The sequence below is a fragment of the Crocuta crocuta genome, unplaced genomic scaffold (assembly GCF_008692635.1).
Source record: "Crocuta crocuta isolate KB4526 unplaced genomic scaffold, BGI_CrCroc_1.0 scaffold267, whole genome shotgun sequence".
NCBI classification, from domain to species: Eukaryota; Metazoa; Chordata; class Mammalia; order Carnivora; family Hyaenidae; genus Crocuta; species Crocuta crocuta.
In genome coordinates this window covers 2,634,451-2,652,497 of record NW_027531899.1, presented here as the reverse complement: position 1 = coordinate 2,652,497, position 18,047 = coordinate 2,634,451, and the positions used below count along the sequence as shown (strand labels likewise).

The following is an 18,047-nucleotide window of genomic DNA, read 5'->3' as shown; positions in this document are numbered from 1 at the left end:
CCTGTATTAACTGTATTAATAGACTCCCTTTCCCAGCCCCATTTTCAGTCGGGTTCAGCCACAGGCAAGAGATGAGAGAGAGGCGAGCGAAGCACATTAGTTACTCCCCTGGCACCCTCCTTGCAACTCCGCCCTGTGTGGTCTGTCCTTCACTCCTAGGTCACAGTGCCTGTCAGAGGCCCTCTACACTCAGATCTCTCCGTCTCTGGGTTCAGGCCCAAGTTTCACTGTTATGAGTCCCAGGGAACAGCACTATGCTCTGTGGTTTCTCTATATACTGATCATAGCTTGTAAAGAGTTCCCTTTTGAGTTTCTTGCTGGAACCCTGACTGATAAAATGTATGACCAGAGATTCCACAAAAGCACCACTACACTTCCCTAATAAATTCACTTTCCTACTCTCCCATGACTATTTCATAGTTTCTGTTTCTCTCTCAAACTACCACCAACTCATCCCCTGTTCCCACTTTGAACCTCCTCATCTTCTTGTTCATTACAAGTCCTTGCTGACCTATATCTATACTCATATACTGTCTTCCCTGTTTCTATTGATAAAACTCTAGGCTCCTATCTATGACCAATCCCTTCACTTGTCCACATAAAGACACTGTCACCTCTCTCCCTTGCAATTATCAGGGAGATATCAGATATCTCCCTTATATTATTGGTATTTTCTCACCTTACTAGATTATTTCTATTAATATACAAACTGATGCAATACCTTTCATCTTATAAATAGCTAAAGTCCCTTCCATAATCTCACTGTAGTTATTGTCCCATTTCCTTACGCCTCTTAATAACAAAACTCTTCCAGGGGCACCTGACTGGCTCAGTCAGAGAAACATGCAACTCTTGATCTTGGGATCATTGAGCTTGAGCTCCATGCTGGGTGTAGAGATTACTTAAATAAATAAGACTTTTTAAAAAAATAACAAAACTCTTCTAAAGAGTTGTTTAAATCAGCAATATCCAATGGAAATACAATGTAAGTCACATATTAAAAATTTTTAGGGGGCGCCTGGGTGGCTCAGATGATGAACTTATGACTCATGAATTCAAGCCCCATGTTGGGCTCTGTGCTGACAACTCACAGCCTGGAGCCTGCTTCGAATTCTGTGTCCTCCTCTCTGTTCCTCTGCCACTCACACTCTGTCTCATTTTCTCTCTCTCAAAACTAAAGATTAAAAAAATTTTTTTTAAATAATGAAAAAATAAGAATAACTGCTATTTATATTCTGCTGTTTACTGACCAATTATGCCAGACACCCTAATAAGCATTTTACAGTTATTATCTTATCTAATCTCACAAGTAAGAAAAAAGTATAGGGGCGCCTGGGTGGCTTAGTCGGTTGAGCGTCCGACTTTCACTTAGGTCATGATCTCGCGGTCCGTGGATTCGAGCCCCATGTCGGGCTCTGTGCTGACTGCCAGCTCAGATCCTGGAGCCTGTTTCAGTCTGTGACTCCCTCTCTCTCTGACCCTCCCCTGCTGACGCTGTCTCTCTCTCTCTCTCTCCTAGAAATAAATAAAACATTTAAAAAAAAAAAGTATAAAGCACATTTAAAGATGTTTAAGACCAAATGTCATGCTGAACAAATAGGTTATATTGCAAAAAGGAAAAAAAGTAAATAGAAATAGGTAAATTTAATAATATACTTAATTTAACCCATTATATCTAAAATGTTAATATACTAATATAATAATTCATATTCATATAATATTTCAACATATACTCAATCTAAAAATTATTGAGATGTTTTACATTCTTCTTTGTACTAAATCTTCAAAATCTGGTATATATTTGGGGAACTTGGGTGACTCAGTTGGTTGAATGTCCAACTCTTGATTTCAGCTCAGGTCATTATCCCAGGGTTCTGGGATCAAGCCCCACACCAGGCTTCTTGGAGCCTGATTAAAATTCTCTCTCTTTCTCTCTCCCTCACTCTCTCTCTCTCTCCCCCCCCTTAGCCCCTCTCCCCTGCTTGTTCTCTCTCTAAAATTAAAAAAATAATAAAAATTTAAAATCTTGTATATATTTTATACTTACAGCACATCTTAATTTAGAGCAGTCTTAAGTGGCTACTGGGTACATTACTGGACAGCGCAAGTCTAGACTCATCTCTATTCTCACCTTTTATTTAGGCCTACTATTCCCTTATGAACCCACTGCAATGATGCTTTCATCTCAACTCCTCTATAAAGTAGCTCTTGTCAAGAATATCAGCAGCTTCCATGTTGCCAAATCCAAAGGTCAGTTCTCAGTCTACATCTTCCTCAATCTCTCAGAAGAGTTTAATTCTGTTGATCATACCCTCTATGAAATACTCTGTACTCTTGACTTCCCACTCTTCTGGTTTTCCTTCTACGTCAGTCCTTCTCAGTCTCTCTTGCTTATTCCTCCTCTTCTTGTCAGCCTCTAGATACTGAATACCCAAATTCAGTCCTGGGGCATCGTTCCTATCTATACTCACAATCCTACCCTCAAGAAAATCTTATCCTGTCCTATGACTTTAAATACACTAATGATTCTCAAATTCACATTTCCAATCATGACTCTAGGTATATAATCAATATTGTACTTGGATATCCAGTAGGTCTCACAAACTTAATGTATCTAGAATTCAATTCTTGTTCCCATCTCATTCTTCCCTGTCTTTCCATCTCAGTAAATGGCATGACCATTTGTACAGTTGCCCAGGTCAAAAATCTTTGTAGTTACCCTTGACTTCTTTCTTCCTCTCACACTCCACAACCAATCCCTGACCAAATCCCATATTTTCTATCTCCAACATATACCCCAAATCCCAGCAGCTCCAATGATACCACCACAGTCCTGGCAGCTATCACCTTCCATCTAGATTACTGTGGCAGTCTTCTAACTGGTCACCCCACCCCACCCTTAATTCCTTTCTATTTTCCTTTTAAAATATAAATCAAATTACATCACAAACACCCCCAATGACTCTCCTTCACCCTTAGAACAAAACCCAAAGTTCTGGTCATGAGTTTCAAGGTCCTATATAACCTGTTCTCTATATAACCAGCTACTCCTCTGATCTCATAGTGCTCATTTCCCTCCTAGGATACTGGTTCAATGATATTCCTAGAGCACATCAAACATGTTACCACCATAATAACTTCATATTTGCTATCCCTTCTACTTTTAAAGCTCTTATTCAAATCTCCACAAAACGTAATCCCTACTTTCACTGAGGTTTTCTTTTCTTAAATGTCACTTCCTCAGAGAGGCCATCCTTGACTTCCCTATTTAATACGGTACTCAATAATCACATCTCTGTCCTTTATTCCACTTGCACTAATCCCCAGCATAACAAATCATGAGCTATCCAAAAAGGATAGTTATCTTCCATCACATATTTGAGCACAGCACTGAGTAAAAAATATACTAAATGATTTATAGAGAAATTATATGAAGCAGTTGATAGACACAAGTGGTGACAGTGCTCATTGGGCTATTTGTGTCTCTGTGAAGTCCCAAAGTCCTAAAAAAGGGAGGTAGAATTTCTGGAAACAAAGTGAAAACCCAACTTACTTGGGACATGGCTTTACAAAGTCCAACAGCCATTCTTCCTTCCTTCTTCAATCTTCTCTTTTGGAGAGCAATGTCCTGAGAAGGGAGAATTAAAGGGGGAAAATGGCAGACCAGCCCGAGATTGCTGATCTGAGATTCACAAAGATAGAACTCTTGTCTCTTTCTGGTCTCCATAGCCTCCTTACATGGGCCAGCCCTATCCCCTCTAAGATCTAAGAAAAGGCAAAAGATTTAACCCCTGCAGTCCTCATTGCTATTAAGAACACATAGCTTGAGGGGTGCCTGGGTGGCTTAGTTGGTTGGGTGTCCGACTTCGGTTCAGGTCATGATCTCACGGTTCATGGGTTCGAGCCCCACGTCAGGCTCTGTGCTGACAGCTAGCCTGGAGCCTGCTTCGGATTCTGTGTCTCCCTCTCTCTCTGCCCCTCCTCCATTCAGAAACATCAAAAAATTAAAAAAAAAAAAAAACACATAGCTTGAACTCAACAAAATCTAAATGGCCAACAAAATGGTTTATGATCTGGCCCTTGGCTGCCCCTTAGACTTTGTTTCCTACCCTTATTCCTGTGCACAGTTCCTTCAGGGCTGTCACCTTTGATTTTCCTTCTGCCTGAACATGACTCATTCCCTCTCTTCATTCCTTTCTATGCTCAGTTGTCGCCATATGAGAAGGACTTTCCTGAAAATTCTATCTAAAGAGAACTTCCTTTCCAGTCTCTTTTTCTTTATTGCAATTTTTCTTCTTAGCTGTTGACACCATTGGACATGTTACTTTTTTTTTCTGTTTATTGTTGTCTCTGCCAACAACAGTGTGGGATCTAATAGAACTAAGATTTGTTTGGTTCACTGGTGTATCTCTAGTGTTAAAAAAATATTTATTAAATGAATAAATCAATCTTACCGGGCCTCCTGTAATATCAATAGTGATGTTACACATGTTGTACATGTCATTATCTTTTTTTAAATATTTATTTATTTATTTTGAGAAAGAGAGAGAGAGCACACAAGCAGGGGAGGGGCAGAGTGAGAAGGGGAGAGAGAATCCCAAGCAGGCTCTGCACTGACAATGCAGACCCCAATTTGGGGCTTGATTCCACGACCCCGGAGATCACGACCTGAGCTGAAACCAAGAGTCAGATGCTCAACCGATTGAGCCACCCAGGAACCCTGCCTCTGTCATTATTTTCTTTATTCTTCAAAAAACTGCAAAGGTAAATATTATTTTTTTAAATTTTTTAATATATTTTTTTTAAATTTATTTCTAGGAGAGAGAGAGAGAGACAGCGTGAGCAGGGGAGGGTCAGAGAGAGAGGGAGATACAGACTCTGAAATAGGCTCCAGGCTCTGAGCTGGCAGTCAGCACAGAGCCGGACGCGGGGCTCAAATCCATGAACCTCGAGATCATGACCTAAGCGAAAGTCAGACGCTTAATCGACTAAGCCACCCAGGTACCCCGCAAAGGTAAATATTATTATCCTTATCTTACCAGCAAGTAAAACTGAGTTTCAAAAAGCTTAACCAACTCAAAGTTATAAGAATCAAGCTGCAATGACACTCAAAACTGATCCTCTTTCAGGGGTGCCTGGGTGGCTCAGTCGGTTAAGTGTCTGACTTTGGCTTAGGTCATGATCTTGTGGTTCATGAATTTGAGCCCTGCATCAGGCTCTATGCGGACAGCTCAGAGACTGGAGCCTGCTTGGGATTCTGTGTCTCCCTCTCTTTCTGCCCCTCCCCCACTCTCTCTCTCTCTCTCAAAAATAAACATAAAAAAAAACTAGTCCTCTTTCAAGAGCCTACAATGTCTGCATAGGAATTAAACATAACCTGGGGAATCAATGCCATATATACTTACTAGAAAAGCATTGTCAGAGATGCAGCTATTACTTTTATTACTTCATAGAAATACAGCTGGCGTTTCTGTGGCACAGAAAAATTGGCAGGCAGGGGTGCCTGGGTGGCTCAGTCGGTTGAGTGTCTGACTTTGGCTCAGGTGATGTTCTCACGGTTCGTGGTTTGGAGCCCCATGTCGGGCTCTTTGGTGACAGCTCAGAGCCTGGAGCCTGTTTCAGATTCTGTGTCTCCCTCTCTCTCTCAGAAATAAATAAATTTAAAAAAAGGAAAATAGGCAGGCATTGCTAAAATTTTAATAAAAACGGATAACAAATTGCACAGCCTGAATTATGTTTGTTGTTCTCTCAAAGCCAACATTTCTTCATTCCAAAAATGAGGATAGTTGTGTTTGACCTAGAATTCAGGATACATGACCCCCTAAATCTGGGCTACTCTGCTCTGGCCAATCAGTCTCTAAGAAAGTTATTTCCTTAGTGCAACACAGCTTAAAATTGTCTATAAAAGCCTTTGCAACCTGAGAGGAGAGTCAATGAAGCCTTTTCTGCATCTGGGAACCCTACATAGTATCTGCATAAAAGAAATGTCTTTTACTTTTTTATTATTATTTTATATAGAGAGAGAAAGCGCAAGTGGGGGAGGGGGAGCGGGAGAGAGAGAATTTTTTTTTTTTTAATATTTTATTTATTTCTAGGAGAGAGAAAGAGACAGCGTGAGCAGGGGAGGGTCAGAGAGAGAGGGAGTCACAGACCGAAACAGGCTCCGGGCTCTGAGCTGGCAGTCAGCACAGAGCCCGACGCGGGGCTTGAACCCACGAACCGCGAGATCATGACCTAAGCGAAAGTCGGACGCTTAACCGACTAAGCCACCCAGGCGCCCCAGAGAGAGAGAATCTTAAGCAGTCTCCACACTCAGGGCAGAGCCCAACATGGCGCTTGATCCGGGAACCCTGGGATCATTACCTGTGCTCAAATCAAGAGTTAGAAGCTCAACTGATTGGGCCATCTAGGCACCCCAAAGAAATATCTTTTAAATTTCTGTCTGCAAATAGTGGTGTATAACTTGGGTAATATTCTTTAAAGTTTGAGATGAGCCATCAGTCTCCAAAAGAAGGTGATGTTAGAGACTTGGGCTTCATAGGTGTATGGTGACCTCTCCACTCCTTCACTCATTGGCTGCACGACTGTGGGCAAGTTACTCCATTTTTCCGAACCTTTCTTTCCTCGCTGTCAAGACTGCATGAGCCAACTCCTGATATAAAGAAGTGCTACCTTTGTTCCTGCTCACATTCTATACACACATTTGGAAAGGAAATGAGACCATTTTTCTTTATTAACTAAGAAAGTCAGAACCAAAATTTAGCTCGCTTGGTACATCAGAAAAAGAGCCATGGATCAGCCTCTCTCAGCACCAAACACGGAAGGGTTTTAACAGAGATAAAGCTAAAATCTGAAACTGCATGGCCTAAGGTGAGGAAGACCAGGCGTTCAGATTGAGCTTTCCATCCCCAGAGCAACCAATTTGGGGATGGGCTCTCTACAATGTCTTTAGACTGGGTCCTGTGACTCACAAGGGGACTGAAGGAAGAGACCCACATTAAGTTCCCATATCCTGACAGTTCCTAGTCCAGGACCAGGGACAATCCTCTCCAACACCCTCAGAACTCAAGGCCCCCATTTTTCACTCTCACAGTATGGCGAAGATGAAGAGAGTTCAGTAACTGAAAGCAAGGACTCTGGAGCCAAACTGCCTAGGTTCAAGACCCTATTTGGTCACTTATTAACTGTCTGAATTTGGGCAAGTAATTTTAATCTTTCTGTGCCCACAATCACACACTAGGTCCCACAAAATCAAGCCTTCAGTCTCTCGTACACACATACAAATTCTCACCCAATCACACACATAACACTATACATAGACACACACATAACACTATACATAGTCACATAAGCTCACCTGTAATGTCAAATACATACACAGTGGCATTAACCCAAAGACAGAGATGATGACTCACAATTATTTCAACAGACAGTCCCACGCAGTCTCGCACACAGTGACATACGACACAAGGCCACATATCTGTCACCATTACTCATACAAATTTATAACTGCAGAGAAAGATGGTCATGGGTTCGCAATCACACCTGCTGTCACACACATTCAAACACTCTTATATCTATAGAGACAAGTGGCCAAACATAATCACACATATTCATAAAGCGACACAATGTCACACCCGCAGTTTCTCACAAACCCATATACAGTGACACAGTAATACCTACAGAAACACACACACACACACAGTATTATACCTGAGACATATAGGTCGCTCATAATCACACACGCGGTGCCACACAAGATCACGTTCTGTCACATCGCAGTCTCTCACACAGTTATACAGTAACAGCTGAGGCACCCCGCGGGCCCTAGACCGGTCCCTGACGGTCCACCTCAAGTCTGGCCCTGACCTCTAGCTCCCGCTCTCAGCCAGGCCCAACTCACCTCCCGGCGCCGCGGGCTCTTGAAACCCGCCCAGCGACCCAAGACCCACAACGTCCCCTCCCAGAATGCCCCGCGGAGCGAAGCGGAGCAGGGACTGAGCCGCGCGGGACCCGGAGCTCCTCTGGGGAAACATCCAGCTGGACTGGACGCAGCTGTTTTTCCTTACGACCCTCTGAACCACCAGCCCCAGAGAGCTTTGCGCCGCGGCCTTCTTTGCTGAACTACATTTCCCAGAGGGCCCCAACCTCTACTCTGCGCCTGCGCAGGTAACTGCAACCCTGGGTGTTTTGACCCGAGAACTGGCGGATGTTGGCCACGCGGATGACTGTGGGGGCCGTGTGGGAGGAAACCGTGAAGTTGCGCGCGTCCGTGACTGTTACTGAATGCTCAGATGTGATGATCTCTGTGTGACCGTCGCTGCACACTTGTGCTTGTGCACCGCGGGGCGAAGGCTTCTGTCAGTGCAGTCAGCTTCTGTGTTTAAAATCACGTCCCGTGATTGTGGGTCGATGTGTGACGCGGAGAATGTGAGAGTGCTTGTGGGTTTGTGAGAGGGACTGTGGCTGACTTTGGGCGACCATTTCTTTGTGTTCTTATCCCAGAGGTCGAGGGAGTTTACCTGTGACCAGCGGTGGAGCTTTATTTGTTTCTGGGCTGGCTTTTAGTGTTGAGCCCGTGGGAGAGGTTTCTTTGTGTGCTGTTCTCCCACCCCGCATGCCATCCCTCATCTCTGGCAATGGGCCGGATCACTGCTACCTTCGTGTTTATAACCCTTCTCTACTTGGACCTGATGTGATACCACAGAAGGGTCATTAGATTCTGTTAGTTAGGAAGACGCTCATTTGCACTAGAGCCCTTTATAATGTGATAGCCAGTAGCTCTGGGGGTTCTGTTAGTGCTGCTTCCACCCTTTTACCTTACAACTTCAATTAGGGTCCAGCTTCAAAAAAACCATCCACAGTCAGGAAGATGAGAACGTGAGCCCCTGAGTGATGTTAAAACCAGAACTGAACAGTAGTTCCAAATGGGTAATGCAAAGACAAACACTGAAGCCCAAAGGTTGAACCCTAGTTGAGAAGAGGGTCCAGAGGAGCCTAACTAAAATTTGGTCAAGGAGGGAGTCAAAATTCTGAACAAAGCAGCATTCTTCCCCACCCGCAGACCCTGGAAGATCTGGAAAGTGCACCCAAGTCAAGATCTTGGTAAATAGCAGTATGTGGAAACAAGGGGGAAGTTCTTGAAATGAGAACCAATCTTTGGAGAATAAATCCTCCAATCCCCTCCCCATCAAGAGACCTCTAATAGCTAAGTCTGGAGAGTCTTGGACAAAAGGAGTGTGGCTAGTAGGGTTGAAGCGATTTGCTATTCTGTGAAACTGGGTGCTGTAACTTTCAGAAGAAGGCAAGCACTTTTTTTTTAAGGCTCTAAAATATTTAATAATTGGGTTGCTTCACTGGGGAAATGTACTAGGTAAGTGTTCTTTGGATGATAGTTGTGATTGGCTACTTGACCAAACAGCTCTTCCCTGGATCTGATTATCACTGCAGGTTAGAGATCAGCTTGGACATTTCATACTAAATACTGGAAAATTAAGATATTCCATTCTTGATTGGCATAATATACCTTCAAGAGAAACTTCGAGGGCACCTGGGTGGCTCAGTCAGTTGAGTCCGACTGCCCTACGCCATGATCTGTGGTTCATGAGTTCGAACCCCACATCAGGCTCTGTGCTGATAGCTCAGAGCCTGGAGTCTGCTTCAGATTCTGTGCCTCCCTCTCTCTCTGCCCCTCTTCCACTCTCTCTCTCAAAAAATAAACATTAAAGAATTTTTTAAAGAGAAAGTTTGAAAGTATATGACTGTCTCTTCATATGTCAGTAATTGGTCATAGGAAGAGTTTCTGTCCTTTATTTACTTTTTTTAAAATCCCATACCACCAAGTCCAACACTGGTTTGAGTCTAGTCATCTCCAGTAGAGTAGGACAGTGGTCCTCAAAGTATGCACACAAATAAGTGGTTGCACTGCTAAAACAAATTGTGGTAGGACTATGTCCATCAAGATATAGTCAAAAAAGCAGATTTACACTGGCAATTTCAAACAATATTTAATTACAGGAAATTGATTATACAAAGTTGGATGATTGAAAGAGCAAAAAGGGGACAGATTTGTATCTTCAAGGAATAGCTAACACCATAGAGCTTGGGGAACAAAGGAGAAAGGATGGATTTACCATAACCTAAGAGTTCGGAAGGATAGTCTCAAGGTGGCTGTTAATGGTTTAGCAATCTGGCGCTGAGAAAGCAAAAAGAATTTGCAGGCAAGCTATAGCCCTCCTCTACTGCTAGAGATACTGAAAGAACTGGAAAATAGAAGTGAGTTCCTTCTCCCTTTCTGCCTTCCAGTCTCTCTTTAATGCCTCCATTGGCAAACTCCACTGGCAAACAGTAACAAGGGAGACTGGGACATCTTTGTCAGAGTCCCTCCCAGCTCTACCATCTCAGAATAGAGAAAGGTATGCTTGGAGCCAAAACTATGACAGGGAAATGATTGGTCTATGATCCTTTTTAAATTTTCTGGAAAATAAATTAATTCGTATAATTTTCATGTTAATTTTTCTTCTTAGAAGCTTTTAACATTCTTACTACTTCCTTATAAAGGAATCCTATTATATAACCAAAAAAAATGGTGCATATTTAGTAACTATCTTAATAACAAGGCAATTCAAATTCTGAAATAGCTATCAGTATACAATATGTAGTTATTTGAACTCATGTTTTTACCTATTTTGTTGTAACTTTGACAATAAATATTGATTTATACATTTTCTAACTTTGTGTCATCTATATAAATATTTCATGGTGAACCACTAATTGCCTCCATGACTTAACAGTTCAATATCCCAGTTAGTGTGAGGTTCATGGTATGTGATTTTTAAAAGCAAACTCTTAGAAATCTGGCCATGTGTAGCAACATNGCACTTGTGGGGATGAGCACTGGGTGTAATGTGGAAACTAATTTGATAATAAACTATTTGTAAAAAAAAAACCCTCTTAGATTATATTAATTTCTTTTTTAAATTGAGATATAATTGACATATAATATCATATTTTCAGGTATACAACATAATGATTCAATACTTGTATATATTGTGAAATGTTCACCAAAATAAGTCTAGTCAACATCCATCACTATACATAGTTACAAAAGTTTTTTCCTTGTGATAAGAACTTTTTAACTCTTCGCAACTTTCAAATATACAATACAGTATTAACTATAGTCACCATGCTGTACATTACATCCCCATGATTTATTTATTTTATAATTGGAAGTTTGTACCTTTTGACCCCCTCCACCTATTTCTTTTTAAGTTTTATTTATTTAAGTAATGTCTAAACCACATGGGGTTCTAACTCACAACCCGGAGATCAAGATCTGCATGCTCTTCTGACTGAGCCAGCCAGGTGCCCCTCATCCATTTCACCTAGATCGCATAGCCCCCCTCTGGCAACCACCAGCCTGTTCTGCATCTTTCATGTGTTTTTTTATTATTAAAAAAAATTTAAGCCCAATGTGAGGCTTGAATTCATGACCCCAAGATCAAGAGTTGCATGCTCTACCTACTGAGCCAGCCAGCTGCCCCTCTTTGATGTGTTTGGGTTTTTGTTGTTGTTTTGTTTTTAGCTTATTATTTGAAGGCAGTCATTCTGAATTGGTTTAGAATGAAGAAACCAATAAAGAGTTCTTGTGTTAGTTATTTTGATTGACTACTCATATTCTTTACACTAGAATGTTTTTCTCTAATCCTGCCTAGGGACGGCATATAGCACAGTTTTACCAGGGCTTACTTAACACTGCTTATTGGGGCATTTGGAAAGAATACAGACCCTAGTATTAACACGAGTGAAGAAACTCTTCACACCGTAATTCATGAATGTCAATTCCAGATAAATAAAAAAAACCACGGCTAATTTCTGGGGGAGAGAATTTACATTTAATGGGCAACATCTAAGATCCAAACACTGTGTAATTTCCTTTGTAAATGTTATTTAATGTGTTCTTCACAATACTACAAATAAATATTCCTATCCAATTTTACAGTTGGGGACTGAGGAGTGTGACAACTTGTAAAAGTTCAGATAGTATGAGATAGGAATCAAACTTATTTACTTCTCTTTAGCATCACGTGCCTGTGATGGTACATCATTTACTAAGCCTGATCTTCCTTATCAGAGCAGTGGTCTTTCAAATGTTTTGCTATCTTCCTCTTAAAACAATTTCAAAAAATAATGTATCCCCTTTTACATTAATAAGTTGACATCTACTTTATACTCTTAATAAGTTTAAATGATGCAAAGATACCATTCTAGCATATTTTCTATACCATCACTAAACATACATAGGCTTTTTTTTTAACATTTGGAAAGTTTGTACTGTGAGCCTTTTTATTGAAATCATTTCCATTCTATTTTCATCACTGAATTTTGTCTTAATGCAATAATTGCCTATCCGTAAAAGTCTTTTACTAATCATCTTGATTTACTTTTCTGCAACGAAAATGAAATTTTAATTTTTCCCTGTAACTAAAACACTCTATAAATGTCAAAAAGATTTTTAAAGATTGGTTAATAAAATTATCGGTATCCAGTAACAAATATATTTAACACTGTAATAATTATTAAATATACAAAGGGTCACAGCCTGGCCCTCCTTTGGCCAAGCCCCTTTCCTTCCTGGTGAGAAACTGAGATGCAAAGACACATTCATGTCCAGAGCGGACAACGTCCTTTAGACCATCCTCAGGGCATCTGAGAATTTTCCATTCAAGTAATTTCAAGCCTGCTTTCAGAGCCTGTGCCTCTTCTGCGTCCAAAGCTCCCTCCCTCCATCTCTCCTCTGAAAGGTGAATGTGCTGCCTATGTGCACAAGGTGGCCAAATGGTAGTTACATGGTGAGTTTAGACAGAGCTTAGACAAACAAGCTGGAGTGTCCACAAATGTGAACATGAGGCCCCTTTTTGGTGTGGGACAAAAGTGGAGATGGTTAAGAGAAGGGAACTGGCTGGGGACTTCTACTTGTGTGTAGACCCAGTTCTCTAAATGTCAGCGGCAGGTTTGCTTCCTCTACAGTCTGTTTGGATACCACTGATTTTGTTAAGATAGGGTGCTTTGAATTAGGGAAGTAAATGTTGGAGGCAATAAGAAATGGTCAAAACAATACAATTTGAGTGTAGAAGTAATAAGAGTGGCTGGCTGATGCTTGGATGTGAATATGAAGGAAAGACAGAAGTTAAAATACAATGCTTAAATTTGCATACTGAATATTTATATGAGTGGTAGTTTCATTTACTAAGATGGTAAATAGTGATTATGTAGTAGGTATGCAAGGTGGAGTCATGTTAAGTTTGAGATACTTGTTGGGGCGCCTGGGTGGTCCAGTTGGTTAAGCGTCTGACTTCGGCTCAGGTCATGATCTCACAGTTCGTGGGTTCGAGCCTCACACTGGGCTCTGTGCTGATGGCTAGCTTAGAGCCTGGAGCCTGTTTCAGATTCTATGTCTCCCTCTCCTTCTGACCCTCCCCTGTTCATGCTCTCTCTCTCTCTCTCTCAGAAATAAATAAAACATTAAAAAAAAATTTTTTTAAGTTTGAGATATTTGTTGAATGTTAAGGAGGTAATATCAAGTAGGCATTTAGACGTGAATGTAGCTCAGTGGAAAGGTTAGCAGTGGAGTACAAATGTGGGAATTTCAATTAAGATGCATTTAGCTGAAAGTTATGTAATGGCTAAGTGGAAGTGGCTTTTACAATAAAGGTATTTATCTACTTGGCAAAACGTTCAATTGGCTTAGCAGCTGAACAATTATATAAAAAGTATTTTATATAATTTATTTTCATAGTAGATACGTTTTATCAAATGCATTTGGTTGAGCGATTGCAAAAATTTGGTTTTAGTAAGAAATCATCAGAAAATGATACATGCTAAAACCATTTGAGTTTTATCCTAAAATATTTAAATGCATATTCATTTACCTGTATTTTGATGTATCGCAAAGAATTTGTATGACCTTCTTTTCTCAAGAGTCTTCCAGCTTTTTTTTAACCTAATTTTCATTGCAGTTTCTGCATGTTGGCTGAGAAAACCTAATTCTTGCAGTATCTATTACTGTTGGCTTTTGCACATCAGCCCACAGCTAGGCATTCTGATGCCTTGAGTTCAAATCCAGAAGGGGAAGAGCATATGCGGAGGGGAGGGAATAGAAGTGATTGAAAGAGTTATACTTCCCTAAGTGAACTGTTTTGTGTAGTTTAGACTTTTAGAAATATTAGTGTTTCACATATTAAAAGAATAGATAAAATTAACAAATATTAGTTTTCTATTGTTATGTAACAAATTACTACAGACCCATTTATTATCCCAGTTTCTGTGGGTCAGGAATCTGGGCTTAGCTGGGTCCTTTACTCAGGTCTTACAAAGCTGAAGTTAAGCTGTCAGGTGGGCTGCAGTCTCATCAATAGGCTTGACAAGTAAAGGGTTAGCTTCCAAGCTCTTTTAGGTAGTAGGCAGGAATAGTTTCTTTGTGACCATAGAATTCAGGGTAGTCTGTTTGGAGTGCCTATGTGGCTTAGTTGGTTAAGCATCTGACTCAATTTCAGCTCAGGTCTTGATCTCAGGGTTGTGAGTTCAAGCCCCACATTGGGCTCTGTGCAGGATGTGAAACCTACTTTTTAAAAAATAGAAAGGAAAAATAATTTATGGCAGCCTGTTTCTTCAAAGCAAACAGTAAAATCTTTGCGTCTCAAGAGTCTCTGACTTTTTAAAAATATTTTAAATGTTTATTTATTGAGAGAGAGAGACAGTGGGGGAAGGGACAGAGAGGAGAGAGAGAATTCCAAGCAGGCTCCATGCTGTCAGCACAGAGTCTGACTCAGGGTTCTTTTTTTTTTTTAAGTTTTTATTTATTTATTGAGAGAGAGAGGGGTGCCTGGGTGGCTCAGTCGGTTGAGCATCCGACTTCAACTCAGGTCATGATCTCACAGCTCGTGAGTTCAAGCCCCCACAGTGGTCTCTGTGCTGACAGCTCAGAGCCTGGAGCCTGGTTCTGATTCTGCGTCTCCCTCTCTCTCTCTCTCTCTCTCTCTCTCTCTGTTTATCTTTTCTCTCTCTCTCTCTCAAAGATAAACAAACACTAAAAAAAATTTTTTTAAAGAGTGGGGGAGGGGCAGAAAGAGGGGGAGAATCCTAAGCAGGCTCTGCACTGTCAGTGAAGTGGGGCTTGAACTCATGTACCATGAGATCATGACCTGAGCCAAAGTTGGAGACATCCANTAAAAAAAATAAATAAACAAATGTTAAAAAATTATTTAAAAAGAAAGAAAAGGGAGTTACAGATGTGGAAAGGAAAGTTAGGATGAACATTGTGATGTTGGATTGAAATTGAAGTAGTATCCATATGAACTGATTTTTTCTTCAGATGTAGACATATATGTGTACACACGTACACACACACACACACACACACACACACACAAATGTCAGCAGGGATGTTCTAAGAGCAATGAGCACACCTATCACCTAGGTCTTGGTTCCTAAGTAGCATTCTCCACTGAAAGCAACTATAGTTTCTTAGAGAAATGGTGAATTCCAGGGCCGGGGCTGAGAAAGTACAAAATGAGCCTTTACTATCTGTCAGAAATTACAGAGACGCTTAATGAATGATAGGGACATGTCAGAAAGACACAGGAGGTCAGCTTGAAGGGGCTCCCATTGGCCAAATCTAAGAAACTTTGAGTTAAAAGTTCTAAGAAGGGTATATAGTACCCTTTTTATCCATTTCCTATGGTCACCCAATTCACTACTCAGAGGCAACTCATCAGCCAGGATTCCCTCAAGAAACCAGAATTCTCTATTTTCTCTGATTTTTGTTTCTTGGTCTTGTACTCTGTAACTTTGCTGTTTGTTCATTAGCTTTAGCAGTTTGTGAGTTCACTTGGATTTTCTATATATAGAATGATGTCTGTAAAGAGAGATGGTTTCACTTATTTCTTTCTAATTTAGATGCTTTGTATGTATTTATCTTTCTTACCTAATTGTTCTGACTGTGGCTTCCAGTACTTGAAGAGGATGCTCTATTCACAAAACAAGAATATCAAGATGATAATGAAAAAGAGAGTAAAGCAAATACTACCAAAAAAGGCAAATGCAAACAGTATTGAGAAAAGACTATTTAGAAGTACTGAATGGGACCTTGGGATGCTCAATAGTTTTAAAAGAGAAAATCCATCAAGAAGAAATTTTATTAACTTCTATAGATCTAAATAAAATAGCTTTGAAATGTATTAAGCAAAATGTGATGGCAATACATGGAGAAATGTTTTTTAACATGATCATAAATGTATTTACTCTATCACTTACAGAAATGGAAGTGCTAAGTTTTTAAAAATAATTAAGGCTTACTTCTTCTGCTGGGAGAACTACAATGGTGTTTGTTAATATTACTTTTATCTACATTTACATTACAAATCTAATTTCACGTGTTAACATAGAAATAAATACGACATCATTAATACAAAACAACAGAATAAGGTAACTATATAGAAAAACATCAATATTTATAATCTTTTGTGTTAATTTTGGTATAATATTGTTAAAATATACATATGCACATTAAATACTTGCTTTTTAAGATACTCATGAAAACCGGGGTGCCTTGGTGGCTCAGTCGGTTAGGCATCTGACTCTTTGACTTCAGCTCAGATCATGATCTCATGGTTCAAGCCCCACATTGGGCTCTGCACTGACAGTGTGGAGCCTGTTTGGGATTCTCTCTCTCACTTTGCCTCTCTGACCCTCCCCCATTTGCACATGCTTTTTCTCAAAATAAATAAACTTAAAAAAAAAAGATATACATAACAATTCACAGAGCTTGAATAGATTCAAAACTAAACTTTATGAGTTAAACTGCAAGACCAGTCTAGAAAACAGTATGGAGATTCCTCAAAAAATTAAAAAGAGAACTACTCTATGACCCAGCAATTGCACTACTGGGTATTTATCCAAAGGAATCAAAACCACTAACTCGAAGGGGCACATGTACAGCATGACAGCAGCACTATCAACAATAGCCAAATTCTGGAGCGAGCCCAAATCCATCAACAGATGAATGGATAAAGATGTATATGTATTTGTATATGTGTGTATACACACACACACACACACAGACACACACACACACACACAATGGAACACTACTTGGCAATCAAAAATAATGAAATCTTGCCATTTGCAACAATGTGGATAGAACTAGAGTGTATTATGCTAAGCAAAACTAGTCAGAGAAAAACAAATAGCATATGATTTCACTCATATGTGGAATTTAAGAAACAAAACAGATAAACATAAAAGGGAAGGAAAAATAAGATAAAAACAGAGAGGGAAGCAAACCATAAGAGACTTTTAAATACAAGGAACAAACTGAGGTTGCTGGAGGGTAGGTGGGTTGGGGATGGGCTCAATGGGTGAGGGGCATTAGGGAGGGCACTTGTTGGGATGAGCACTGGGTGTCATATGTAAGTGATGCATCGCTGGGTTCTAATCCTGAAAGCAATACTACACTGTATGTTAATGAACTCGAATTTAAATAAATACATTAACAAATTTTTTAAATAAAATAAAATGGAAGAAATTACTAAATATATTGACTATAATGCTACAAAATAAAAAACTAAATACTAGGAGATTGTAAAAAAGAATATATCCATCTAGCCATTTGTAGAAATAGCAATTCTTGGCTAAAAGAAAATAAAGATAAAAATTATAATTTGACTTTCAGAAGAAAAATAAAAAGGAAAAAGGTAAAAACCTCACTAAAGTATGTCAAATAAGCCTCAAAAATAAATAAAAATTAGCTTCAAGATATTAGGAAATATTAACAAAAATTAACAAAATATAAAGACACATTGAAAAGAATAAAGATTTTTAAAATAAAAAATAGAAAAATAATTGGCAAGAATATTCAGGAAGAAACATGGTGACAGGCACAGAGGAGATTAAGTAATTATATAATTTAGTTCTAGCACTGAATATTCCCCAAGATTTGTGTTTTGTCTAGATAGAGCAGCATACTTCAATTGTAGGTTTAGATCTGC

The 18,047-nt window shown here is 39.8% G+C and overlaps 1 protein-coding gene across 2 annotated transcripts in view; it reads right to left on the bottom strand.

The window, feature by feature from the left end:
• ZNF527 (zinc finger protein 527) overlaps positions 1-8,059 on the bottom strand; it is a 28,288-nt gene extending 20,229 nt beyond the window's left edge. The window contains exons 1-2 of one of the 2 annotated variants that reach the window (XM_077773741.1): positions 7,904-8,059; positions 3,554-3,628 (exon numbers count right to left, since the gene is read on the bottom strand). In XM_077773741.1, the coding sequence (XP_077629867.1) occupies positions 3,554-3,586 (33 nt within the window). In that variant the 5' untranslated portion in view covers positions 3,587-3,628; positions 7,904-8,059. Of the gene's footprint in view, positions 1-3,553; positions 3,629-7,903 lie in introns of those variants that run through there. The other variant, XM_077773740.1, reaches the window with a different exon arrangement.
• Positions 8,060-18,047: the final 9,988 nt, after the last annotated feature.